The 26,536-nt window shown below is 37.6% G+C and overlaps 1 protein-coding gene across 2 annotated transcripts in view; it reads right to left on the bottom strand.

Moving 5' to 3' along the window:
- Positions 1 to 26,508, bottom strand: part of RIPK2 (receptor interacting serine/threonine kinase 2) — a 39,192-nt gene extending 12,684 nt beyond the window's left edge. The window contains exons 1-7 of one of the 2 annotated variants that reach the window (XM_017867906.1): positions 25,736 to 25,823; positions 20,825 to 20,922; positions 20,502 to 20,655; positions 18,003 to 18,158; positions 9,672 to 9,829; positions 7,510 to 7,559; positions 6,472 to 6,633 (exon numbers count right to left, since the gene is read on the bottom strand). In XM_017867906.1, coding sequence (XP_017723395.1) covers positions 6,472 to 6,633; positions 7,510 to 7,559; positions 9,672 to 9,829; positions 18,003 to 18,158; positions 20,502 to 20,537 — 562 coding nt within the window. In that variant the 5' untranslated portion in view covers positions 20,538 to 20,655; positions 20,825 to 20,922; positions 25,736 to 25,823. Of the gene's footprint in view, positions 1 to 6,471; positions 6,634 to 7,509; positions 7,560 to 9,671; positions 9,830 to 18,002; positions 18,159 to 20,501; positions 20,656 to 20,824; positions 20,923 to 25,735 lie in introns of both variants that reach the window. The other variant, XM_017867904.1, reaches the window with a different exon arrangement.
- Positions 26,509 to 26,536: the final 28 nt, after the last annotated feature.

Genomic DNA, 26,536 nt, shown 5'->3' with positions numbered 1-26,536 from the left:
ATTATTCAACAATAAATTACTGAACTATGATTCATGCTGAAACCTGGATGAACTTGAAAAACATTATGCTAAGTGTGAAAAGAGCCAGATGCAAAAGGACCACACTTTGTTATCATTCCATTTATATGAAATATCCAGAAAATGCAAATCTAGAAAGACAGAGAATAGATTACTGGTTACGTAGGGTTAGTGATGAGAACAGGCAGTGACTGTAAATAGTTATGAGGGATTTTGTGGGGGTTGATGGAAATACTTTAAAATTGGATTATAGTAATGGCTGCAAACTGTAAAATTATTAATACTAAAAAGTCAATGAATGTATACTTAGAATAGATAAATTTTAAGGTAAGTAAATCTATATTTTGATAGGCTTTTGAAAAACAGAATATTTATGATTCCTCTCTGCTACTGTGTTACTTTGCCATTTAATATATACATTAATTGAACAGTTAAATCCATTTTCAGAATGTATATTCTCTAGTCACTTTTTCAACAAAGGTTTACTGATCTTCCTCCTTTCCTTAATTCAGTTAACCTATATTTTTTAAAAAAAGGAAAAATATAGCTTGCTTTTAGTTTTTCAAGCTTCCTTTATTTTTTTACCAAAATTTCTGTCATTGTGAACTTTTCATTTCTTTTCAGTAGGTTTATCCAAAAGTAGGCATCTTGTGCTTACTCTGGTATCTAGACATCCCTTTGTAATTTCATGTTCTTCCATTTGGTCATATTGACAGAATTTCTTTATTGAATACACTTAAACTTTCCCTATTATTGATTTTTTATTCTTCCCTTCCCTTTCAGGTTCCCAGAACCTGCTTTTCACCATTCCAATATACACCAGAGCCTTAAAATAAAACTGACGGGCTGTATAGGGCAGTAGTGTGTTTATAAATCAATGATGGTACCTTCCCACTGAAAATAGGAAGCTGTCATCCTAGGAAAAAAAAGTTGTGCTTCCATTTAAAAACAAAGTCCAAAACCTAACAATAACAACAAAACAGTAGCATCCCAAAGGCTATAAATGAAAAATGCCTAAGGCAGACAACAGTACTTTGTAAGAAATGTGATAAATTAAATACACACACACACACACTCACTCACACCATACTGTCAGGTATAAGGCTGGATATGTTTATAGGCAATATTAGTTAGTCTAAAAATAAACTCTGAGTTCTCATTACTAAAAAAAGCAATGCATTGTATTTTTCATTCAATACTTATATCCACTGATCATCAGTATTGTATTTACAAATCAAAATTTGCTAAGGTAATGGGTTCGTATTTTATTTCTTTCTTTCCAGAGCTATGAGGAAGGGTACATATCTCTGTTGTCCTCTCTTTGCCATTTCCAAATAGTAATTTCTTCTTTCTGTGAAAATTCTAGATCCTCTAAAGTTCATGGCATTGGGCAACACTTACTTCTCTGCAAACTTCTGCTTTTCTCCTATGCTCATTGAAGATTTTGGCTTTTGGCTTACTGACTTATCCACGCTGTACTGATCAGTGCTCCACTGAATACTTGAGAGGAACCCTCTGCAAATCTCTGGGGCTCTTCCTCTGTGTACCTTTTCCCTTCTGGTGCAATGTCCTATGAAGTCTATCTGCCTTGGTCTACCCACACTGTCATCCCTGTCTCCTAGACCCTGAGTGTCAGCTGGGTTCCACCTCAGTTTCCTCTCCCCATGCTGCATCTAGAAACTCTCAAGGCAGGAAGCTGGGCAATTGGAAGGCTCACTTCATTTGTTTCCCGTCCATCAGAGATTGCTGTTCTTTGTTTCCTGATATTTAGTGTCTTAAAAACCACTCTTGGCCGGGCGCGGTGGCTCAAGCCTGTAATCCCAGCACTTCGGGAGGCCGAGACGGGCGGATCACGAGGTCAGGAGATTGAGACCATCCTGGCTAACATGGTGAAACCCCGTCTTTACTAAAAAATACAAAAAACTAGCCGGGCGAGGTGGCGGGCGCCTGTAGTCCCAGCTACTCGGGAGGTTGAGGCAGGAGAATGGCGTAAACCCAGGAGGCGGAGCTTGCAGTGAGCTGAGATCCGGCCACTGCACTCCAGCCTGGGCGACAGAGCGAGACTCCGTCTCAAAAAACAAACAAACAAACAAAAAAAAACAAACCACTCTTTCACATATTTTGTCTAGGTTTTTTGGTTGTTTCAGGCAGGAGGGCAAATTGGCCCCTGTTACTCCATCTTGACCAGAAGTGGGGTCACTAGTTTCTCTAGATTAACGGCCCAAACTAAACACTACATACACTAAATACTACTCAGCAATCCTGTTTTGCTTCCCAAATACATCTACTGTTCTCATAGATAAGTGGTTCTTAAAATGTGGTCTAGGGACCCCTGGGGGGGTGGTTCCTGAGGGTTCATGAAGTCAAAACTATATTCAAAGTAACTAGTATTAAGACATTATTTTCCCTGTTTACTGTCATCCCCAAACAAGTATATAGTGGATTTATCCAGAGGCCTATAAATAAGGTGTGATAAGAACACTGCTTCAACAGGTAATGGACTGTGTTCTTGTATATTCCTACATTTTAAAATTCCTTGGTTGCCGGGCGCAGTGGCTCAAGCCTGTAATCCCAGCACTTTGGGAGGCCGAGACGGGCGGATCACGAGGTCAGGAGATCGAGACCATCCTGGCTAACACAGTGAAACCCCGTCTCTACTAAAAAAATAGAAAAAACTAGCTGGAGGAGGTGGCGCGCCCCTGTAGTCCCAGCTACTCGGGAGGCTGAGGCAGGAGAATAGTGTGAACCCGGGAGGCGGAGTTTGCAGTGAGCCGAGATCCGGCCACTGCACTCCAGCCTGGGCGACAGAGCAAGACTCCGCCTCAAAAAAAAAAAAAAAAAAAATCAATAATTCCTTGGTTTTAATTTCTAATACAGTAAATGCTAATAGATATGACCCACATATACAAAAGCTCTTTGAGGTCCTCAGTAATTTTGAAGAGTATTGAGATCTAAAAGTTTGAGAATTGCTGTCTAACATGATTATCTTGTACTGCTGGAGGAGACACTTAAGTCCTTTTCTTCATGTTTCCAACAGGAAGAGAGAAGTATAGGAGGAATTCTTCCATCTTCTTTCTGCCCCTCAGACTTACCTCATTTGTTAATCTTGGAGAAAAACTCAGCATGCTTATCTGGTTCCTTTGCAGTTTTCTCCTTCTTTTAAAAGTCAGCTTGCCTAAAGAATGCATACATTTTCTGCTTCCCTATGTAGAAGCAGGGTGGGGCCTGTGGTGGGCTGGTAAAGCTATCAACTATAGGGGTAAAATGCTACTAAGCCCATTTGGCTGCAGATCTAAAGGTACATTCTCCAATTAGCTTTATCAGTAATGAAACTGATATTTTGACCACCATCTGTCTTTCTTCCTCATCTTTTTCTCAATATATTCGGAACTTAGAAAGGGAAAGCAGGGGTAAGAGCATTGTATTTTATCTTCCCCTTTTCAACCTCTTACATCCCATCCTTCATCTTTCCTTTCAGCTAGCTCATCATCTGCTCTCACACTACACTGAGAAAATAGAAGCCATGAGAGGGAATTCCTTCAGGGTCCTACAACCAGATCTACAAACTTCTTGTACTTGTATCCATCTCTCCAACCTCATTTCTCTTACAGTAGAAAAAAGTGTCCACATACTCATACAAATGTAAACAGTATCACTTGCATTCTGAATACCATTTCCTCCACCTCTCCAGCATTCTGTTTCTGATACTCTCTCTCAGCTCTTGCACTGACAATCTCTGACTCTCCACTGGATCATTTGACCATCAAACACATATTCTATTACTGTTTCTTACCTTTCTCCAGGATTTTTTTTTTTTTTTTTTTTTAAGAAATAGCATTTTGCTTGTCACCTAGGCTGGAGTGCAAGTGCAGTGGTACGATCGTAACTCACTGCAGCCTCAACATTTTGGGCTCAAGCAATCCTCCTGCCTCAGTCTCCCAAGTAGCTGGGATTACAGACAACGCATCATGTCTGGCTAATGTTTTAATTTTTTTTTTTTAGTTGAGACAAGGTCTTGCTGTGCTGCCTAGGCTGGTCTCGAACTCCAGAACTCAAGTGATCCCGCTGCCTTGGTCTCCTAAAGTGCTGGGATTACAGGCATGGGCCACTGTGCCTGTCCATAGGAAAAAATTTTGACCCCATATCATCCTTTAGCTATCACCTCATTTTTTTCTGCTTCTGTTCAGAGCCAAACATCTTCCTGGAATTGTCCAAATTTGGCTTCACGTCTTTCTTTTTTTTTTTTTTTTTAAATGTACATCAGTCTTCTGTTTTCATATCTCTATTAAAACTCCATTTGTTTGGATTACTGGTGATGACAATGTTGGAAAATCCTGCTTGTCTCATCTGGCCTCCTGGCAGATTAGACATGTCTGACTATACCCCTCCTTGACTTCCAAGACACAAAGACTATACTCTCTACCGTCCTCTCTTCCTCAGTCTCTTTTTCTTCTTGCTCTTCTCAATTTCTAAGTGCTGGAATGCTTCAGAGCTCTACTATGGGTCCCTCTTTGCTATCTACATTACCTTCTTAGATGAACCAGTCCAGACTACCAATATGTTAGTGATGTTCAATTTTATATTAGGATCCTGGACTCTTCCTGGAACAACAGATTCATGTATTGTTGTAGTAGTAGCAGCAGTAATTATGACTGTTTCTACTTGCTGGCTGTTATAAACAATGCTCCTATCACTAATCACATACAAGCCTCTGTGTGAACAAATGTTTTCATTTATCTTGGGTTACCTGTTAGTGGATTGCTTGGTTGTATGGTAAATTTATCTTTCATTTTTAAGAAACTGCCAAACTGTTTTCCAAAGAGGCAGCATCATTTTATATTCCCACTAACAATGTATAAGGATTTTGGTTTTGCCACATTACTGTCAACACTTGTTATTTTCTGTCTTTAATTATAGCTATTTTTGTGGGTATAAAGTGGTAACTCATTGCAGTTTTAATTTGCATTTCCAAATGACTAATAATATTGAGCATCATTTTATGTGCTTTTTAGCTATTTGTATATCTCCCTTGGTGAAATTCAGATCATTTACTCATTTTAAAATAGGGCTATCTGTCCTATTATTGACTTGTCAGGGTTTTTTATATATTCCAGAATCAAGCCCTTTAGCAGATATATGTTATGCAAATATGTTCTCCCAGTCTGTGGTTCTGCTTTTTTTTTCTTTTTTGGAAATGAGGTCTTGCTATGTTGCCCAGGTTGGAGTACAGTAGCTTTTCACAGGCACGATCACAGTGCACTATTATTATACATCCTCAAACTCCTGGGCTCAAGTGATTCTTCTGCCTCAGCCTCCTAAGTAACTGGGACTAAAGTCGTGGACACTAAATGCCTGGCTTTCTCTTTTCTCAATAGGACCTTTTGAAGTGCAAAAGTTTCCAATGTTTTCAAAGTCTGATTATAAATTTTAAATGAATTCTATTTATTTTGATGTCATATTTAAAGATTCTGCCTAACCCTAGGTCATGAAGATTTTCTCCTACATTTACATTTGGACGTCTGATCCATTCTACCTCTGAAATACTATCTTAATTCTGTAACTCTTCTATCTTCAGAATTTCCACCTCAATTAGAAAATTCCTGAAAGTTTCTTTCCTAGCCTCTTTGCTTCTACTTTTGCCTTTCTCCAATCAACTTTCCATACAGCAGTAAGAATTTCACCTATACTTCTTATCAGATCATGTCACTTCCCTGCAAAACATACTTTAATGGCTTTCCACTGCACTTGGAATAAAAATCTAGCCTTTTAATGATGGCCAATAGCCTCTCTCTTACCTCTCCAATATCATCTAATTCCTTTCCTTGCCCACTACATTCTAGCTACACAGGCCTTCTCACTGTTTCTTGAGAATATAAAACTTTTTCTCTTCTAGGCTCAGAGCCTTTAGGCTTGCTGTTTTGTTTGGTTGAATACTTTTTCTTCAGCATTTGAATGACTGGCTCTTTTTCAAGCTTCAAATCTCAGCTCAAATATTTGCTCCTAAATAAAGGCCTTTGTTTCCCTCCCTTAATTAGTCTATTACCTTGCTTATTTCCTAATAAGACTGTCACAATCTGTATCTTGCTTATTTGTTTTCACTTTGCCTTCTCAACTAGAATGTGAACTAGCTACAGAAAGTTTGTCTTCTTTACTACTCTGTTCCCAGGGCTTACTCCAGTAGGTACATAGCGCATGGTAGGGGTTCAAGATATATTTGTTAAATATATGAAGGAAATTGTTACTCCTATCACACGATTTCTCTTTTTTGTTAGGAATTCTCAGTTCTGCTCTAGAAGGAGTTACTCATATATAAATGCTATGATAAGTCGGAAAATAATTTAAACAACTTCTGGCTAGTCATCTAATTTGCACAATTTTTCAAGAAATATTTTATTCACAGTATAGTAACTAATTCTGTAATTCAAAGAGTCCACGTTAAAACTATATACTCACTTAAGAAAGATGGTCTTTCATCTGGATTTTGTGCCCATCCACTTTCTATTAGAGAGATCATATGTGCTCGGTGAGGTATATCATATGGCAAACTTTCTTCATTAATAACAGGTCGATGTCCTTGTGACACACTATACATTATCTGCAAAGGATTGGTGACATCTGTCAAAACAAATAGATTGCATTCATTAGAAATATATTATGATTCAGCATATTACTTACATCTAAAACTAACTAACAGAAAATAAGTGAATATTAAAAGTTTAGGAATAATGTTGTACCCCCCTTTCTGTAAAAGAAATATATATACCCCAAACCATTGCCAGACTTGTCTATTCCTATGGAAGGAGTTTATATCCTGATCTTATTAATTCTGGGCTTGGCCATATGATTGGATTTGGTAAAGAGAGTATTTGTAAAGCACAGCTGAGCAAAACCTAGCCAAACTAAGAAGGGCTACAGCAACTAATATTTAATGTGAATGAGAAATAAATGTTTATTTCATAAGCTACAGAGATTCCAAGGTTGTTTTCTGTTACACAACAAGCTGACCTACACAAACCTCAAAATAAAGAAATAAACAATATTTTCAGGGAATAAAAAGGACAGATTAGTCTTCAATATTTGCTAGTCTTTATAGAGGGAACAGTAATTAAATTATCATATAAATAATTTTACAGCTAGACTAGAACTTGGAAATAATAATTTAAAATTCTTACTATGCAGGTGACAAAAATGAGGACTCAAGAGATTTTGTGACTTGATCACAGAGTTAATTACTGTCAGAACAAGAATTAAAATCTGGGTTTTTCTGATCCTTAATACAGTACATCTTCCAGTATATAGCAGACTCACAACTGGATCCTTAACCCAGTATATTTTGCAGTATGTGATGCATTCACAATTGATAAATTGTTGGTTTCGTGTGTTTTCCACAAAATGAATAAGCAGATTTAAAATAATATGATTTTTAGATAGTTCTGAGAGTGACCTACTAACATGATGTTATTGAGCATAAAAAAGTCAAAACATACTTACCTTCAAAAGGCTGTTTTCTGGATAACACTTCCCATGTGATAACTGCATAGCTGTTTAACATAAGAACATACATGTTATATATTTTAAATGAACTCTACCTAATAAACTAAAATAGCACTACTTTTAAAAGCTGACTGTGAAGATACCATTTTTGAAAATGATAAGGCAGCAAAGAATTACTGTATACAATGAAGATGACAAATGCTCATCTAGTTTTGAAAGAAAATCAATTTTAAGTTAAAAAATTAGGAAATTACTATAATAAAAGTTTAACGTTACATGCAAGATTAACTTTTTGTGGATGATTTAATACTAGGAATAATTCTTGAACACTCAGATAAGCTATGCCCTTTAATTAAATGATATTACTTTTCACAAAGAGCAAGAAAAAAATTGTCTCATGGAGCTCTATTCTACTGCCTTTTTTTCTGCTCTCAGCACTATCTTCTTGACATTACAGGGTTAACCTGCATAGAGTTTATAATTGGAATAAATGGTTAAATAGGATATAAGAATTTTGCCACACCCCAACATTAACCATGCGTTCAAAATGGACACATAGAATTTATTACTACCAACACCTTCTGTTACAGGGAGAGTGAGGAGTACAGAGGGAATTCCTACCCAAATAAAGGAATAATATTTCCTCATATTTCCCCGACAGTGAATACTGAAATTGAACATAAAGGGAAAATTCACAAAATGAATGACTGGTAGATTTAAATTGGCCCATTTTTATAGAATCAAACCAGTTTTTAAGAATTGTTGAGCAGAACATGATCTTTACCTTAGGAAGCTATAAATACATTTCCCTTCCCCTCAGTATATCATTCAAAATGAATTAAAAATATCAGAAATCAAAATATAAAAGGACAATTTTTTATATTCATACAATGTGAATGTAAAGACACTATATTAATTGTTTTAGTGCAGCCACTAAAATGGATTGGCTGGCTTTGGATTTAATGAGAAATAACAAAAATTAAAATTTTTGTTATTTCTTTTGAAGAAATATTGCTTTTGAAGAAAAGGAATATGCAATTTAATTAAATATATAGTTTTCTGGTAGAGATATGGCATTCGTTCCTAAAATGATTCATTAACAGGTTATTTATTAAAGATGGCAAAAAGCCATTTAAAGGACTATAAAATGTGTTCATAGCAAATTTAGAGAGTGTGCTTTTGCATTCATTAGTATATTAAAAGAGATAAGAGTAACTTATACATGAGGTGAATGTCCCCATCTCTTAAACTTATGTAAATAATCATCTTCCTTTTACTCTGGTTAAATAACCAGTGTCAAGAACAATGTGTTATGCTTATTACTGCATTATGAGATTATAAGTAATATGCATCTGAAATATGAAATATGATCTTATCAAATCCATTGATTTGTTGTATAAAAAATTCACACATATACAAATATTAGGGATTCTTTAAATAGAAACATCCCCAGTATGATTAAGAGTTGGTCTATTTACCTAAAAAGATGTATAGATATCAAAAGCTGAAAGGTTGAATAGTTGAGAAACTTAAAGCTAAAATGTTAGGAACCACTGTTTCCCTCTGCATTTCCAAGTCACATATGATAAAAATCCTTAACTATTATATTATAAATTGATAGGATAAGAAAAGATGCTTTAAAATTTCTTAAAGGATGTAAAAGTTTCTTAAGCAAATCATTAAATTTCTTTAATTTGAAAAATATTAATCACCATGGCCTCAAGTTTATTTTCACCACAATTATGAGAGAAGAATAAAAATCACAGTTTAGGCCGGGCGCGGTGGCTCAACCCTGTAATCCCAGCACTTTGGGAGGCCGAGACGGGCAGATCACGAGGTCAGGAGATCGAGACCATCCTGGCTAACACGGTGAAACCCCGTCTGTACTAAAATACAAAAAAAAAAAAAAATTAGCCGGGTGAGGTGGCGGGCGCCTATAGTCCCAGCTACTCGGGAGGCTGAGGCAGGAGAATGGCATGAACCCGGGAGGCGGAGCTTGCAGTGAGCTGAGATCCGGCCACTGCACTCCAGCCTGGGCGACAGAGCGAGACTCCGTCTCAGAAAAAAAAAAATAAAATAAAATTTAGCTTCAAAATTCTGGTTGACGAATTTTGTGTCTGAGACAAGGTTAACTCTGAGAAAAAGCAACCTTATTATACCTATATATATCGTGCTTGATACTGGCCCTTGATTTTTGTCCAGGTTCATAGTTTTCAGGTGGCATATAAATAATTGTCCCTCCTTCTGGTGCAGATTTGCTACTTCGTGATTGTGAGAGGGACATCATGCGCCATTTTGATAAACCAAAATCTGCAATCTGTAAGGGAAAAGAGCAAATAATTGAATTAAGAAATTTCCTCTTTAAAAAGTCCAAAAGTCAACTATCTTTGTGTATATTCACCGTATTTAGATATCAAACCAGAGAAAATGTAATATATTTTAATATTTTATTTCTATATATTCCACCAACTTTTTACAAAATTAAATTTCATAGTGCTGAGCCAAATAACTCTAGAAGCAATACATACTGACTTAAAGTTTAATATAACATTACAAATTTCAAAAGAGAAACTAATTTTTGAAAATTAAAGAGAGACATTTTTTGTCTGTTATTCTCAATGAGTGTGTACCTTGCACACCTTTTCATGACATATAGCTTGGTACCATGTGCTTTCTACATCTCACAGAGTTGCCAAGTCTACTCACATCTCATGCAGTTGTCACTGGTCATTGTTTATAATTCTGGTTTATACAGTTGTATTCATAATGCCCTAAAGGTAACATTCTTAAATTACGAAATAAGCAAAATCTCAAAATTGCAAAGATAATTATTACACAATTTTATGCTGATCACTAAATGAAGTATTTCATAGAAACAGTATAATTGCATATAAAGCATATTTATATCCAATATAATAGGTGTCTAAAGAATTATCAGTGACAATATTCTGTGCCTTTGATATGTCCTGTACAGTTTTGCTTCAGTTGTAAATCTTGTGCACATATTATACAGTATCTTATAACTAAATATTTAAAAGCTTCCTTATTTTTTACTTTATTTTAAAAAAACATAAGACAAAATGTAAGAACAGAAATAATATTTAATTGACAAGGGAGTATGGGAAATCCTTAAAGACATTTAAATTACTTAGAACATTTTACTGCATAATTTAGAATTCAGCAGAGTGAAATGAGCTCCATGCAGTACATCATTTGTTTCCATTGTTTACCTCCTATATTTTTTACTGATTTTAACAAAATACGTAATTTTTATTAGCATTTAGATGAATTTGAGACAAAAAAAATTATGGCCTCCATCCCCAAAAAGGAGGGGTAGAATAAATGAATCTTCCATTCATTTGCTATAATAAAAGAGTAAATTTAAGAAAAAAAAATAAAAATAATCAAGATTTTAAAAATTGAATTCACAGAAAAGGACCAAGTATATACTACTGATGGATGAAAAAGAAAGTAGAGGTCATTATTACTTTGCTTTTGTTATCTCTATCAAGAATAGTTTCTGGTCTGAGATGAAGAAAATGAAGTCTAAAGAGGTTGAAAAGTTATACAACTATATATTTCAAATTATTCAGATAATTTGCAAATACCTCCTCAGTGTTATTAGTGTTCTTTGTGGGACAAAATGGAGAGGTATTATAGGATATCAGAAAAGTGAATGTCAGTCTGATTTTTTAAAAAGGGGAAAAAAATGTTGACTTTGCAAATCAACATTTGCAACCTATAGAAATATATGGAGTATTCTAAAGTAGGCAACCTAGGAAGCTAAGAATAAGTCTGACATATTTGTAGGAGCCTATCCTTAAACCCTGGTGTTTCAGTCCTCCAACACTGCATGAAATCTCTCTTTTTTAAGGGCCTTAATCTCATTTATAAAGGAGAAGCCCTAACGGCTTAATCACCTCTTAAGGGTCCCATCTGTTAATAGTATCACATTGCCAACATCTGAAGTTTAGAGGGGACACATTCAAATCACAGCATTCTGCGTGTGCCCCCCCCTAAAATTCATGTCCTTGTTATATACAAAATACATTTGTTCCAGCCCAATAGCCCCCAAAAGTCTCAACTTGTTCTAGTATCAACTTCAAAGCCTAAGTCCAAAGTCTCATCTAAACATCATATGGGTGAGATTCAAGGTGAAATTCATCCTGAGGCAAATTCCTTTCTAGCTGTGAGCCTGCGAAATCAAGTAAGTTATGTGCTTACAAAATAAAATAGTAGGACAAGCACAGGATAGCTGTTCCCATTCCAAAAGGAAGAAACAGGAAAGAAAAAGGGAGTAACAGGTCCCAAGTCAGTCTAAAACACAACAGAGGAAACAACACTGAGTCTTAAGGCTTGAGGATAATCTTCTTTGACTCCATGTACTACCGTCTGGACACACTGGGGTGAGGTGGAACCCCAAGGCCTTGGGCAGCCCTGCCCCTATGGCTTTGCTAGATACAGTCCACGCTTCATTTCTTACATATTCAAGTCACATGCTTTGGTTTTCCCAGGCTGGTGCTGCACACCGGTGGCTCTACAGGTCTGAGGTTCTAGGGGTAGCCCTGTTACCTTAGCTCCACTAAGCACTGCCTTATAGTGGGGACTCTGTGAAGGATCCACCCTGAAGCAGATCTCTGCCTGGGCCCTGAGCTTTTCCAAGGCACTCTTTAAAATCTAGGTGGAGAAAGCCATGCCTCCACAGCTTTTGCACTTTGCATGCCTGCAGAATTAGCACCACATGGTTGCCACGAAGGCATACTGCCCTCTGGAGCAGTGACATGAGCCACATCTGGATCTGTTTGAACCACAACTGGAATAACCAAGGAACACACACTCTGGCCCTGTGATGATAAGCATGGCAGCCTTGAATATCTCTGAAATGCCTCTGGGGTCATTCTCCCATTGTCTTGATGAGTAGCACCTATCTTCCCTCCATCCATGCTAATTTCTTCATCAACCAGTTACTTTGCCACACTCTTTGTTTTCTCTCCTAAAAGAATTTTTTATTCTTTACATAGTCAGTCTGAGAATTTTCCAAATCTTTATATTCTTCTTTTTTTTTGAGACGGAGTCCTCGCCTGTCGCCGGCTGGAGTCAAGTGGCCGGATCTCAGCCTCACTGCAAGCTCCGCCCTCCCGGGTTTCATGCCATTCTTCCTGCCTCGCTCCCCAGAGCTGGGACTAAGGCGCAGCACCTCGCCCGGCTAGTTTTTTTGTATTCTTTTAGTAGGACGGGGTTTCACCATGTTAGCCAGGATGGTCTCGATCTCTGACTCGTGATCCGTCCGTCTCAGGCTCCCAAAGTGCTGGGATTACAGGCTTGAGCCACCGCGCCCGGCCAAATCTTTATATTCTAACTCCCATTTGATTATAAATTTCACCTTTAAGTCATTTCTACTTCTTGCATTTTACTATAAGCAGTTAACAGATGCCACCCAGCATTCTGAACACTTTGTTGCTTGGAAATTTCTTCTGCCAAATATCCTAGTTCAATGTTAAGTTCTGTCTTCCACAAAGTCGCAGGACACAGACATCGTTCAGGTAAGTTCTTAGCCACTTTACAACAAGGATGACTTGTCTTCCAGTTTCTAATACTATGTTCTTCCTTTCCATCTGAGACTTTTTGTCAGAATAGTCTTTACTGTCCATATGTCCAGCAAGATTCTCTCGATGACCACTCAAGTAATCTCTAAAAGAATGAAGGTTTCTCTACAGCCCCTCTCTTCACTTCAAAGCCCTCAATAGAATTGCCCTTAATGCTCCCTTCATGGCAATCTAGGTTTTCTCTGGCATCCACTTCAAAAATGATTTCAGCCTATATGTCATTATGTAGTTCCAAAGCTACCTCCACATTTTTAGATGGTTGTTACAGAAACTCCTTACTTTTCTTGTACCAATTTCTGTCTTAGTCCTTTTGTGCTGCTATAACAGAATACCACAGACTGGGTGATTTACAAAGAAGATAAATTTGTTCTCACAGTTCTGGAGGCTGGGAGATTCAAGATCCAGCCACTGACATTTGGTCTGGTGAGCACCTACTTGTGGCCTCCTCAAATGGCAGAAGGCAGAAAGGCAAGCTGCCTGAAAGCCGCATGAAGCCTTTTTTTTTTTTTTTTTTTTTTGGTTCTTAATCTCATTCAGGAGGGATGGAAAAGCCCTCCCTCATGGCCTAATTACCCCTTAAAGGCCCTACCTCTTCACTGTCACATTGGCAACGTATGAATTTTGGAGGGGGCACATTCAAACCATAGCACCTGGCTTAAAATTTCAAAAGTTTATAAAAGGGGTATTTTCTAAGTATATAGAAAATGAAAGGACCAGCAAAAATTCTCAAAAAACAAATTATATCAGAACAGTAGTCAATTTCTGATCTTGGGTAATACATCCCAAGTGCTTGGCACAATGCCCAGCACATAGTAGTTGCTTCATAAACATTCATTAAGTAAAGGAATGACCAATTTGGTTTCTTTTTTTTTTTTTGAGACGGATCTCGCTCTGTCGCCTATGCTGGAGTGCAGTGGCGTGATATCCGTTCACTGCAAGCTCTGCCTCCTGGGTTCATGCTATTCTCCTCCCTCAGCCTCCTGAGTAGCTGGGACTACAGGCACCCGCCACCACGCCCGACTAATTCTTTTTGTATTTTTTAGTAGAGATGGGGTTTCACCGTGTTAGCCAGGATGGTCTTGAACTCCTGACCTCGTGATCCACCCGCATCGGCCTCCCAAAGTACTGGGACTACAGGCATGAGCCACCGCTCCTGGCCTGGTTTCCTTTCTTGACAGCAGTAATACTGTCAAAGAGTAAATGTATAAATGGTTTGTATATTATAAAATATTTTAATGCACTTTAATAAAAACATATTAGACTTCTAAGTTAGTAGGCCCATCTGGTATATACAGAAGATCAGGAATTTGCACATTTGTTCAGTCAGCAAATAATTATTGAATATTTCTTTATGGCATATGCTGGCTATGTGGCAGTTAATGAAGTGACTAAATTTCTGTCTTCACGGAGCATACATTCTAACCAGGGGAGATGGTCAATAAATAGATTTATAAAAAATATTATGTCAGATGGTGCAAAATATAATGGAGAAAGCATAAATCAGAGTAAAAGAATAGAGAGGAACTAGGCGGGTAGTGAGAGAAAGCCACTCTGAAAATGAGGATGGAGAAGATGACAGAGTAAGTCATGAGAATAGCTGAGAAAAGCAGTTAAGCAAAGACTTTCATAAAATTTTTAAGGACAGAACGAAGAAATATGGGCTGTAGAACAGCACTTTCAGGAGTATTCCAGGCAAACTGAATGAGTCTTCTCCAAAAGCACAGATTAACAAAAGGACAGATATTGACCCAGATGAAGGTTCTTATGGCCATGTGATACAGCTCTGATTTGAGCTCTGTACTGGTTCATATTTAATCATGACTTAAAGATACAAAAAACTAGCTAATTAAATTTGAGCATCACACAAAACTTGGAGAGAAACGTAAAACCTTTGGATTACAGAAATAACATTTGAAAAGGTCTTAAGAGACTGAAGCAATTGCTCCAATCTAACAAGATAAAATCAGATCATATCTAGAAAGTATTCTGTAAAGTACATAAGAAGAGGTGGCTTAAGCAACAATATGTGGGAAAAAGAACCTCTATGGGTTTTTTGTTGACACTAAGCCCAATTTGAACTATGTGATAATGACTACCCCCGGAAAGCTGATGAATTATTAAGGAACTATTAAGTATTTAGAGCCAAGGAAATGACACTTTCACTAAATTCTACATTCATCAAACCACACCAAAAATAGTATTGTGTTCAGTGCTGACGATCCACATTTAAGAGAGATTTAAACAAACAGATGCATCTACACAGCACCAAGGATTAAAATCCATGCAATAAGAAAATGAATTGAAGGAACTAAGGTTATTTATCAGGGAGATGGATAAAATGCACTTGTATGTGAGGGATTGGGAGACAGTTCATAGCTATCTTCAAATATTGAAAGGGCTGTCCTGTTGAAGTAACGAAATTGGATTTATTCTGTTTATCACAAAAAGTTGAAGTAGGATCAATGGGTGGAAGCACTCCAGGAAGGAAATTTGGTTGATCATTTAAGAAAATGTCACAATTATTCAATTAGGATGTTAAGACTCCCTGTTACAGGATAACTGTTTTGGGAGACAGGGATTGTTGCAGTGAGGGCTCAGAGAACTAAGTGTCCATTAAGGTACTTCTACTTGATGGTTCTATAATTGATGCAATAGATGAGTCTCTTTTTTTCTTAGCAATACTGAGGCAGCAGCTTGCTTCTCTCTCTCTTCCCCTACCACTTTCTTCTAGGGAGAGGAGTGTCTTCAATAAAACTTTTTCCCACTTATTTTTTCTCACATTTCTCATTTTAATTTCCCTGTTGTTTCAACTTCTCTATTACTGATGTCTTTGAACGTTTTTTATATTTACAATAATTTTCTGATTACATATGTTATTAAAAGAAGTATAGCAAAATGATATATAAAAAGATGGTGAGTTACATTTAGTATTAATACTCAAAACTACTTTTATTTATACTCAGTTAGATATAGAACAGCTGTGAAATCACAATAGCCAGCGTCTTCAGCACTTAAGTCCTGCATCTTACACAAAAATGAATTCAAGGTGGATCACAGATTACATATGTAACATAAAATTATAAAACGTATAGAAGAAAACAAAAAAGAAAATCTTCAGTAAGTAGAACTTGGTGAAAAGTGCTTGGAGATGACAGCAAAAGCATGATCCATAAAAGAAAAAAAATGAACTTCATCAAAATTAAAATTTTTGCTTTGTGAAAGTCCCTGTTAAAACGATGAAAAGATAAACTATAACTGGGAGAAAATATTTGCAAACTACATATCTGATGAACTACCACTGTAACATATACAGAACTCTCAAAACTCAACAGTAAGAAAACCAAGGACTCCCTTTAGAAAATGAGTTTAAGACATGAAGAGACATTTCACTGAAAGCCACGTATGGGTGGCAAATTAGCATATAAAAAGGTGTTCAATATCATTAGCAGTTAGGAAAATGCAAATTAATACAAGATGAGATATCACTATGCATCTATTAGAACAGTTAAACAGAAAACAGTGATAATAACAAATGCTGGAGGGGATGTGGAATAGCTGGATCTCTCACACATTGCTGGTGGAATGTAAAATGGTACAGCCACTCTGGAAAATAGTTGGATACTTTCTTTAAAAACTAAACACACTGACCGGGCTCCGTGGCTCAAGCCTGCAATCCTAGCACTTTGGGAGGCCAAGACGGGTGGATCACGACGTCAGGAGATCGAGACCATCCTGGCTAACACTGTGAAACTCTGTCTCTACTAAAAAAATACAAAAAACTAGCCAGGCGTGGTGGTGGGCGCCTGTAGTCCCAGCTACTCGGGAGGCTGAGGCAGGAGAATGGCGTAAACCTGGGAGGTGGAGCTGGCAGTGAGCTGAGATCCGGCCACTGCACTCCAGCCTGGGCGACAGAGCGAGACTCTGTATCAAAACAAACAAACAAACAAACAAAAAACTAAACACACCCTTACCATATGACCCAGCATTTGTATTCTTGGGCATTTATCACAGAGTAATGAAGACTTAATGTTCACTCATAAACCTATATAGCTTTGTTCACAGCAGCTCTGTAAATAATTACCCCAAACTGGAAAGAACCAAAATATTCCTGAATGGTTAACTGTGGTACATTTATACTGTGGAATACTATTTATCAATAAAAAACAACTATTGTTACGAGCACAACTTAGATGGATCTCAAGAGCATTATGTGATGTGAACAGAGCCAATCTCAAAATATCACATACTATATGATTCCACTTATATAGCATTTTCAAAATGACAAAATTAAAGAGATGGAAAGCAGATTAGTGGTTGTTAGAGGTACAGATTGTGGTAGAGAGGAAGTGGGTGAGGTAGCATGAGTGGTATCTTTGTGGTGATGTTATGAGAAGTGCTGTACCTTGATTGTTGTGGTTACACAAATCTATACATGTGATAAAGTAATGGTACTATGTACACGCATTGTAGTAATGTCAAATTCCTGGTCTTAAAATTATACCATAATTATGTGTGACATAACAATGCAGGAAACCAGGTGACGGATACATGAAACCTCTTTATTACCTTTGCATCTTCCTATAAACATATAATAATTTTAAAATAAAAAATAAAACAAAAAAGGTGATCTTGACAATTCAATGAAGAAACATAATGGCTTTGTATTTTATATTGTAATTCTCTCTCTGTCTAGGAATAGCTTCCTAACTGCAGTAGTAAGAAGGAGAATAGAAGATAGAAATTAGGGGCTACGGAAATTACTATTCATTGGTCCCTATCTCTAAGGAGAGATATGAAAGAGTCTAGGTCGAAGAAATAACTAAAAAGTATTTTTTAAAACTATAAGGATAAGGAAACAGATAAACTTTTTAAAAAAGTAATTACCTTAACATGAAATTCATTGTCCAATAGGATATTTTGAGTCTTCAAGTCATGATGAAGTAAAGGAGGAGTCATATTGTGCAGGTAATTTACACCAAGGGCAATTTCATGCAGAATGCGAAATCTCAATGGCCAAGCAACATCAGGATATTCAGTTTTCTTCATATATATGTGAAAAGAAACAAAACAAAATTAGTCCAAATTTCACTACGTTTCACACTTAGAAGTTAAATATTCCATGAGGAAATACAGTATAAACTAAGGTTAAAACATATGCACATTTTTATAAAATAGCATCAATTTGATAGGGTTTAACATTTATGTGTCTTACTTTCCTCACTTTCTAGAGAAAATTATGATAACTTTATAGCATCAGTACTTCCTTTTAGTTTATATTGGTCATGCAACTACATGGTTTTGGGTCTTTCTTCAACTGACACAGATCTCAATTATTTTGTGTCTATACATAGCCAAAGTCATATACTTTACACCCACATCCGCCTCCCCATTCTATGTCTTAATCAGGTAATTTGAGTGCACACAAATACACACAAAATTACACACAATTTATTTCTAGTAAATACCAAGCCATGCATTCAAAATTTTTATTTTAATTTTATTAATATAAAATCAGACTTTATTATTATAATCATTGCATCAGTTATAAATTATGACCATATTTATTGACTAAGCACTAATTTATCATACATTTAATCATATAATTAATTTATCTGCATTCCAGCTTATAAAATTACCCTTTTGATTTGTTTTGTGGAAGGGGACAATCATTTTTGTTTCTAAAACTATACAGTATAGACACATTTAAAACATAACGTTTTATTTTTCATAGTACTCAACATCCATCTGAGCTTTCTTAAAATAAATGTTTTCTGAACACAAAAGTTAATGTAGCTTCCCAGGAGAATGAACATACTTCAGAAGGTCAGGCAATTTGGGAAGATGAACAATGAATCACCAGGCACCATGCCACATTTTTTTAAATGCTGTGAAAAAGACTGCTTCTACTGAAAGTACAAAACTGATCTTGAGAAGTTTTTCTGCAAATGCGTCAGCTTATAGTTCAGTGATCAATCTGGCAGGGGGAGTGGTTCAAAATATTTTAGACTGTTTATGATACATCTTGAGTTTTTTCAATGAATTTTGTAAGGCTAGGGGAGGGCACGTCAAGATAAATCCCACCCTAAATAATGCAATACAGGAAACCAAATGAAACACAAAAGACTAATGTGGAACATACTTTCTCTGGTACACACAGAGCCCTGTCCCCTAGAGAAACTGAATCTTTTAATCTATAAAGAAGGTAACTTTTTCTGAAAATTACGCAGTTTAAAGCAGTTACCAGGCCTCTCTGCAGCATAATGTAATATGGAGGCTTGTGATCACAGAGACAAGGCAGAGAAGTGCTCACTCTATATTTTATGATTTTTTTTCAGGAGTTAGCAATCCCCCGGAGGAGGCTGTAGAATGTCCAGTGAGCTGCAAATTTGGGTGCCAGAGTATCTGCTGGGGTGTGGGAAGAAAATGTTAGATTTCTACTTATATTCATTTCTCAACAAAAATAAAAGAGAAATTGTGATTTATTAATATTTGTATCTTGGTTGCTGTGGTAGTTATACAAATCTTACAGACTGACACCAGTTACTTATTCCATCCTTGTTTCAAATGATCACAAGTCATGAATAGAATGTGATGTATTCTGAAACAGAGAGGAAGTTACTCTATGACTGACTGACAGTGGCACCCACTTTCCCTTGGCCACTTACAGGGCATTGTGTTACACTATCATTTAGGAGTATCCATTGATTGGATTTTATAGATTATTACAGTTTTAATTAAGCCAACCCTCACAAAATGGACCAAGTGGTTTAAAAAGATTTACTGAAACTACAGACTCATGATAATATTAATAATGAATACATATATTTTGAGAATGAGGACCCCTGAATTTGTTTACTCATGGGATTCACAAAGAGAGAGTGATTGGTACCTTGGGAAAAAAGGTAAATGGCTCATACCACTGTCTATTATTAGAAAAGCTAATGTATCTGGTATTCAGATAATTTATTAATATCTGGCCTGCTAATTCAGAACTTCATAAACTGGTATTAGTAACATTAAATTTGAATTTGAAATTGCTATTAATATAAAATAAAATATCACTTAACAGTGGACTTTACAGTGTGCAGAGTTTATCTTTTCCATTTCTACCCACGTAATATGCATATAAATACTAGAATTTGGTATAAATGTTAGGAATGGTAACTCAGGCAAAATAATCTAGAGTACAGGGCCTGAATCCACAGTGTTTTAATCAACACAAAAATATCACAAAAGGTAAAATTTTATCCCTGTGATAATTTTTCATTATTCTTTGATTCATCTATATAACCCTAAATAATCTGATCAAATATAAAATCAAAGTAAAATATAGTTTGAATAGTAAAATGGCAATTATGGCCACTAAAAATGTGTAATACTTACCCTATGTAGGAGTTCATTTAATGATCCATTTGGCATGTATTCAGTAACTATTCCCAAAAATTCAGGCTCATTGCAAATTCCCAAAATTGGGAGAATGTAACTAAATCTAGCTTTGTGTAAAATTTCAGCTTCTCTTAAGACATCCTTTCTTTCACTAAGAGAAGAAAATGCATAATTACTTCAAGTAATACAAAATATACAATTATCATGCCTATAAGATTAAGCCTGGATTTTTTTCATTAATTAACTACGTGACCTCATGTAAATTATGCAACTTCTCTGCACCTTAGTTTCATCATATTTAAAATACAAATAATACCTACCCTATATATTCCACAAGTCTGTTTAGAGACCAAAATAACTTCTATAAGCCACTGACAGGTAAAAGTGCTAAACACAGGTTATTATTATTGTACTTTTCCTAGGAAAGGGAAAGAACATAGTATTAAATTTATAAAGTCTATCTAGGTTAGAATAATTGGTGCTTGAACTAATTATATTAAGTTTACATTGTATTCAAATGAACATGTTTTATCAGAATATTATATTAAATTTTATGGTTGCATACCATATAAACATTTTCCAAATATCCTGAATATTAAAACATTTAAATGTTATAGATTTAATAGCTGCATAAAAGTCAATAATAATTATAAATTATATACCAGAACTCAGGAAAAGAACACTGAGAACAGGTAAATGCTTAATAATATTAATAGACTGCTGGGGTAACTGGCTCCCAGGTTCATTTGCTTATGCATATATAAAACAAATATATATTTAACTATTTTTTTTTCTATTTTTCTTTGTCACCCAGGCTAGAGTGCAGTGGTGTGATCACTGCTCACTACAGCCTCAAACTCCTGGATTTAAGCCATCCTCCCACCTTAGCCTCCCCAGCAGCCAGCAAGCCCCACAGGCATGCAACCATGCCTATTTTTTTATTTTTTTATTTTTGTAGAGACAAGGTCTCACTATGTTGCTCAGGCTGGCCTCAAACTCCTGGGCTCAAGTGACTTTCCAGTTTCAGCCTCCCAAAGTGCTGGGATTACAGGTGTGAGCCACCTTGCCTGGCCACATTTAACTTTTATTATGGATAAAGAATGATGCTCAGCATTATGGAAAATATATAAATTAAAAAGATATAGTCTTTGCCTTTGAGTTGCCCAGAAATCTTTATGTAAAATAAAAATATAAGGCAGAATGTAATAAATGCCACCAAAAGAGAAAATAAAAGGAAGCTATTGGGAAATCAGAGAAGAGAGAGTACATTTGAGGTTAGGAGAGTCGTTTACAATCTTCAGAAAAGTAGGATTTTGATCCCAGCTGTACCATAAGACTGAACAGAATTTAAACACTGGAGGGTATCTAAGACAAATGAGGCCTCCACTTGAGGAGGGGATGTGCTTTCTTTTTAACCTGTATATGCCTAGCACTTGGAACAGTGCCCTGGACATAGTAATGTATTAGATGTTCAAATAGGTAGGTATCAAATGAATTCAAGGAAGTTAAAGGGAAGGCTAAATTTGGGAAATTTTGAATTGTTTAATGCAGATCAGGATATGTAATATAAAAGGAGTGAAGGTGAATAAGACAGGTTAGGGCCATTTCTCAGTCTTAAAGCCTGGTTAGGGTGGTGAAACTTCATTTAGCAGTCACTAAATTGTGACTGATGGTTTGTTTATTTGACGGTTTTTTTTTACATACAGAATACAGGCTGGAAACTTTTTTTTTTTTTTTAACAGACCAGATCTTGCTGTGTTGCCCAGACTGGCCCTCCCTACTCTGCCTCTTGAGTAGCTGGGACTACAGGGGTGTGCCAACGTACCTGGTGTGACTGAAAGTTTCTGAGTCAGGGAATGACAGTAGAATAAAATTTTAAGATGATTAATTTGGCAACAAGATGTAGGATTAGTAGAAAGTGGTAGAGTTTGAAAATCAGGTGTTAGGAGATTTTAATACCAGTTAAGACGTGAACTTAAAACTACAAAGGTAGCAGTGGAAATGGAAAGAAAAACACTAAGTGAATAGAATGCCCGGGTTGTGGTGACTGACTGTAGGGGGTTAAACAAAAAATGAAAAGGAATGGGAGATGTCATTTTTTTTTTTACCCTGGGTGACTGGATGTTGGTTGCAGCAATGACAGAAATAGAAATGTTTCCAGGAGAAGCCTATTAGGTAAGTAATGATGGTAAGTTAGTTCTTACACCTCTCAAGCTCTGAATGAATGGCTGTTGAAATATGAATAGCAACAGACATTCTAGACCAGACTAAGATGGACTGCTTTTAAAAACAAACAAAAAAACAAAGCAAAAGAATCTTGGTCTTTTATTTTTTGAATAGGTCATATATTTATATGTCTTAAAATTCAAGAGTAACCAGAAGGCATAAAGTGAAAAGCTTCTCTCATTCTCTGTCACTTAATCTCTTCAATCACTTAATACTCCAACTGCTAGGAAACCAATTATATCAGTTTGTGAGACCCATTTCAATTAAACGTTTATTCCCTAGATGGAAATAGTTCTGTATTTGCCCCAAGAGATTTGGGCCAACAACAGAGGATGACCCTGAAGATTCCTGGATACTAAGAACAACAGAGAGTGCATGCTGCAGAAGTCTCAGTGATACTTCACACACTCTTTCCTCCTCCCATTAAGAGACATTCTTCTTTCCACTGTGACCCTATTACACGTCAGTCACTTTACGTGCACTAGCATCCTAAGATCACCCTCTAAACATAGTTTCATTATCTCCACTTCATAAATGAGGGCACTGAGGCTCAGGAAAATTAATACTTTTCTAATGGTCGCACTAATAAGTGGCAGGGTTGGCATCAGATTTGAATTGCAATTATGGGACATTAAAGCCTGCATTCTTTCTACCCTACTGCTTGATCAAAGAATATAGTAGGACAGTTCTTGAAGATAGATTTTTGGCAAGATTGAGTGAGTAGGAAATTTTTTTTAAAAGCCAAAAGATTTTAAAATTGATTTTATATTTTGAAAATAAAGGCGTAAATTACAGCTTCTATAGTCACATCACCAAAATTAACTCAAAAATTTAATCAAAACAGTTATGTCATCTACAGGGTATTTGATCAACCAATTGGATTAATTACTCATAAGGGGTGGGAAGATTGTTGGGGAAGGTCCACTTATCGGACAGAAGTCAGGTTATGGAGACTGATTCACCAATCATTAAAATAAGGGCATGTAACATTGCATAAACTTATTTTTCTTTCAGGTCATCCCAAAGAACAATGCAAACATTGTTCTCCATAGCCCGAGACACACATGTATTTATTATTCCTATTTTATAAGTGAGGAAAGAGACACCAGTGAGTCAACTGCATATAGACTCGTCTAATGCTCAGACTACATAAATACTGCAATGATAAGATCTTAAGTAACACATTGGAAAAAAGAATGCAATGCAGTAATGCCCGAGTGTTTCACTGGTCTTATGGCTTCCTCGAAGACAGAATTAATTTCCTACCCAATTCAGTGAAGAATTTTAGACTATGAAAATTGTTCATGAGTATGGGAAAGAAACTCCCTCTTCACTTCTTGGTCCCCAAACTGTACAAAGCTTAGATAAACTAAAATCCTGAGAAGCAGCACCCAAAGTGGGAGGATCAATTGGCTTTTCAATACCTATTGGGTCCATCAGTGCTACATTTCCATACAGTGTTCGCATAACTGGTTCTAACATATACCCATCCTTTCTAACCAACCACCACCTTTAAAAGTTGACTACGGACACATATACACACTTGCCCAGCACTTGCTCCACAGAATATAAGGCCCAGAGTAAACAGACACCACACCTTGTATATCACTGAATCTGGATTATGATAGAAAAGAAGTGGAAACAAGCTCTAGAGGTGTCCCAGATCTCCTGTGCCATTTAGGCCATCCAAGCCTGACAGTGAGAGACAATGAAGAAAAGTCACAGGTAGGTGAAAATCCAGTAACTTTGGCAGGGCAGAAGCTGAGGCATTTATCTGATACTGCATACTCACAGCTTCTGGCCAATCAGGCATCTGTGATGATGTATTTTCACATTAGATATAGGAGGAGGAGAAGAAAATGTTGTAATCATGGATGTTAACTCACTAAGAACTGAATGCTGGGCCTAGTTAAATCCCTGTAGGAAGTAAAATACGCAAGACTAGTGACCAGACCCATTGACTAATACACAGTTACAGGTCTATGGCACGCGGTTGTAATGTTCTTCTGAAAACAGAAACTAATGCTAACCTTCCCTTAAAACCTGTACAAACCAGTAAGTGAAAGCCATTTACAATTTCTGGCCATTTAACAGTCTTTTGGTTCAATTTATTGTGGCAAAAATAGCACACATTTCCTCTACTTAATCTTCCCGTGAGAGAAACAGAGTGGGAGAAACTGAATTATATTGAGTTTGATATAAAACGTTCCTGACAACACATAATAAACCACAAACAAAACAAAAACAATAAAAAGCAAAACATCCTAGATTCTAAAGCAGCTCTGTCCAATAAACATATAATGTGAAAACCACCACATACAATTTAAAATTTTCTCATGGCCACATAAAGTAAAAAAACACATTAAAATGAATTTTAATCTTATATTTAACCCAAGATATCAAAAATATTATTATTTCAGTATATAATAAACAAATATTAATAAAATATTACAAGTTTTTAAAAATAAACACTAAGCATTCAAACTTTGGTATTTTACACTTAGGTCACATTTCAATTCGGACGGGCACATTTCAAGTGCTCAGTACTCACCTGTGGCTAAGGGCTACCTACTGGACAGTGCAGCCCTACAGCCCGATTTCAAAAATAAGGAAAAAACAAAGCAAGCAAAACCCACAACCACTATATATAAACACACACCAATTTCAATAAACCCGGCGTTTTAGAGTTAAGCAGTGATTGCTGATTTTTGGAGTACGGAGAGAGAACGCTTAGGAGTAAGAGGGAAGGAGAGAAAGGGAAATGGAGAGATGCGTGGAGGAATGCAACTGCTGCATCTCCAGAGAAGCCCGTGCTCCCTACCGTGCCAGAGCTTGAAGGGTCGGTGCTCCCTACCTCCCAAGCTTGAAGGGCTGCCTAGCGGTGACGAGGTGGGGCCGGCCCCAAGCCGTCACTGCCATTTGGGCTCTAGAGCCCGCTTGTCTGGGGGCTTGAGGGGATGCAGGATAGTTGGGGGCTCTTCCCGGGAAGCCCATTGGCTGCCTACCTGTCGAGCAGCGGGGTGTGGATGTGCAGGTGCTTCACCGCCACCTGGACGCGCCAGTCTGCATGGCGGGCGGACGACACAGTGCCCGAGGCGCCGCGGCTCAAGTAGCGCAGGTCGGCGAGCTTGTGGTAGGGAATGGTGGGCAGGGCGCTGCAGATGGCCTCCCCGTTCATGGTCCCGGGCGCTCAGGCCGGTTCCGGTTGTGCCCCCTGCTGCGGCGGCTCCCAAGGCTCCCCCGCCGCGCTCGGGAGCCCAGATCCGCCCCTGCACTAGCGAGGCCGGCAAGACCCTTTTTGCCCCGCGACACTAGGTCACGAGGGCGCCCATTCCCCGGGCGGCCCACGCCAGCCGCTGCTTCTCCGAACCAGAGCTGACTTCTTTTCTAGAGACTGGTGCCAACGCCGTAGCGCCCCAAGGAGCTTCCTCTCTCGCCGCCCCGGCCGGCCCTCCCCAGCGCGCGCCGCCACCAGCTCGGGCTGCCCGAGCTCCTCCCTCCCCAAACTTCGCAGGCTACGTCAGCGGCGGACAGCAAGGCAGGGAGAGGGGCAGCCCGCTCGCGCCCCTTCCGCCTGGCTCTCGCCTCGGCCTGCGACCGGGATCCTCCGCCCGGGTCGCGCAGCCGAGGCCGAGGGCTGGGGCGGGCGGCCGGGAAGTGGGAAAGGGAGCCAGAAGCGCTCCTTTTGTCTTCTCTTCCCATCCCCCAGGTTTGGGAAAGTTTTCCTTTTGGGAAGCCCCTCTCTTCAGCCTGCTGGCGGGTGTCGGATTGGTTAGCCGCCAACCCCCTCCCCACCCCACCCCACC

Source organism: Rhinopithecus bieti, unplaced genomic scaffold (assembly GCF_001698545.2).
Source record: "Rhinopithecus bieti isolate Rb0 unplaced genomic scaffold, ASM169854v2 scaffold_3856, whole genome shotgun sequence".
Classification (NCBI taxonomy): domain Eukaryota; kingdom Metazoa; phylum Chordata; class Mammalia; order Primates; family Cercopithecidae; genus Rhinopithecus; species Rhinopithecus bieti.
Note: the sequence above shows the minus strand (reverse complement) of the source record. Positions and strands in the feature narration are given on the sequence as shown.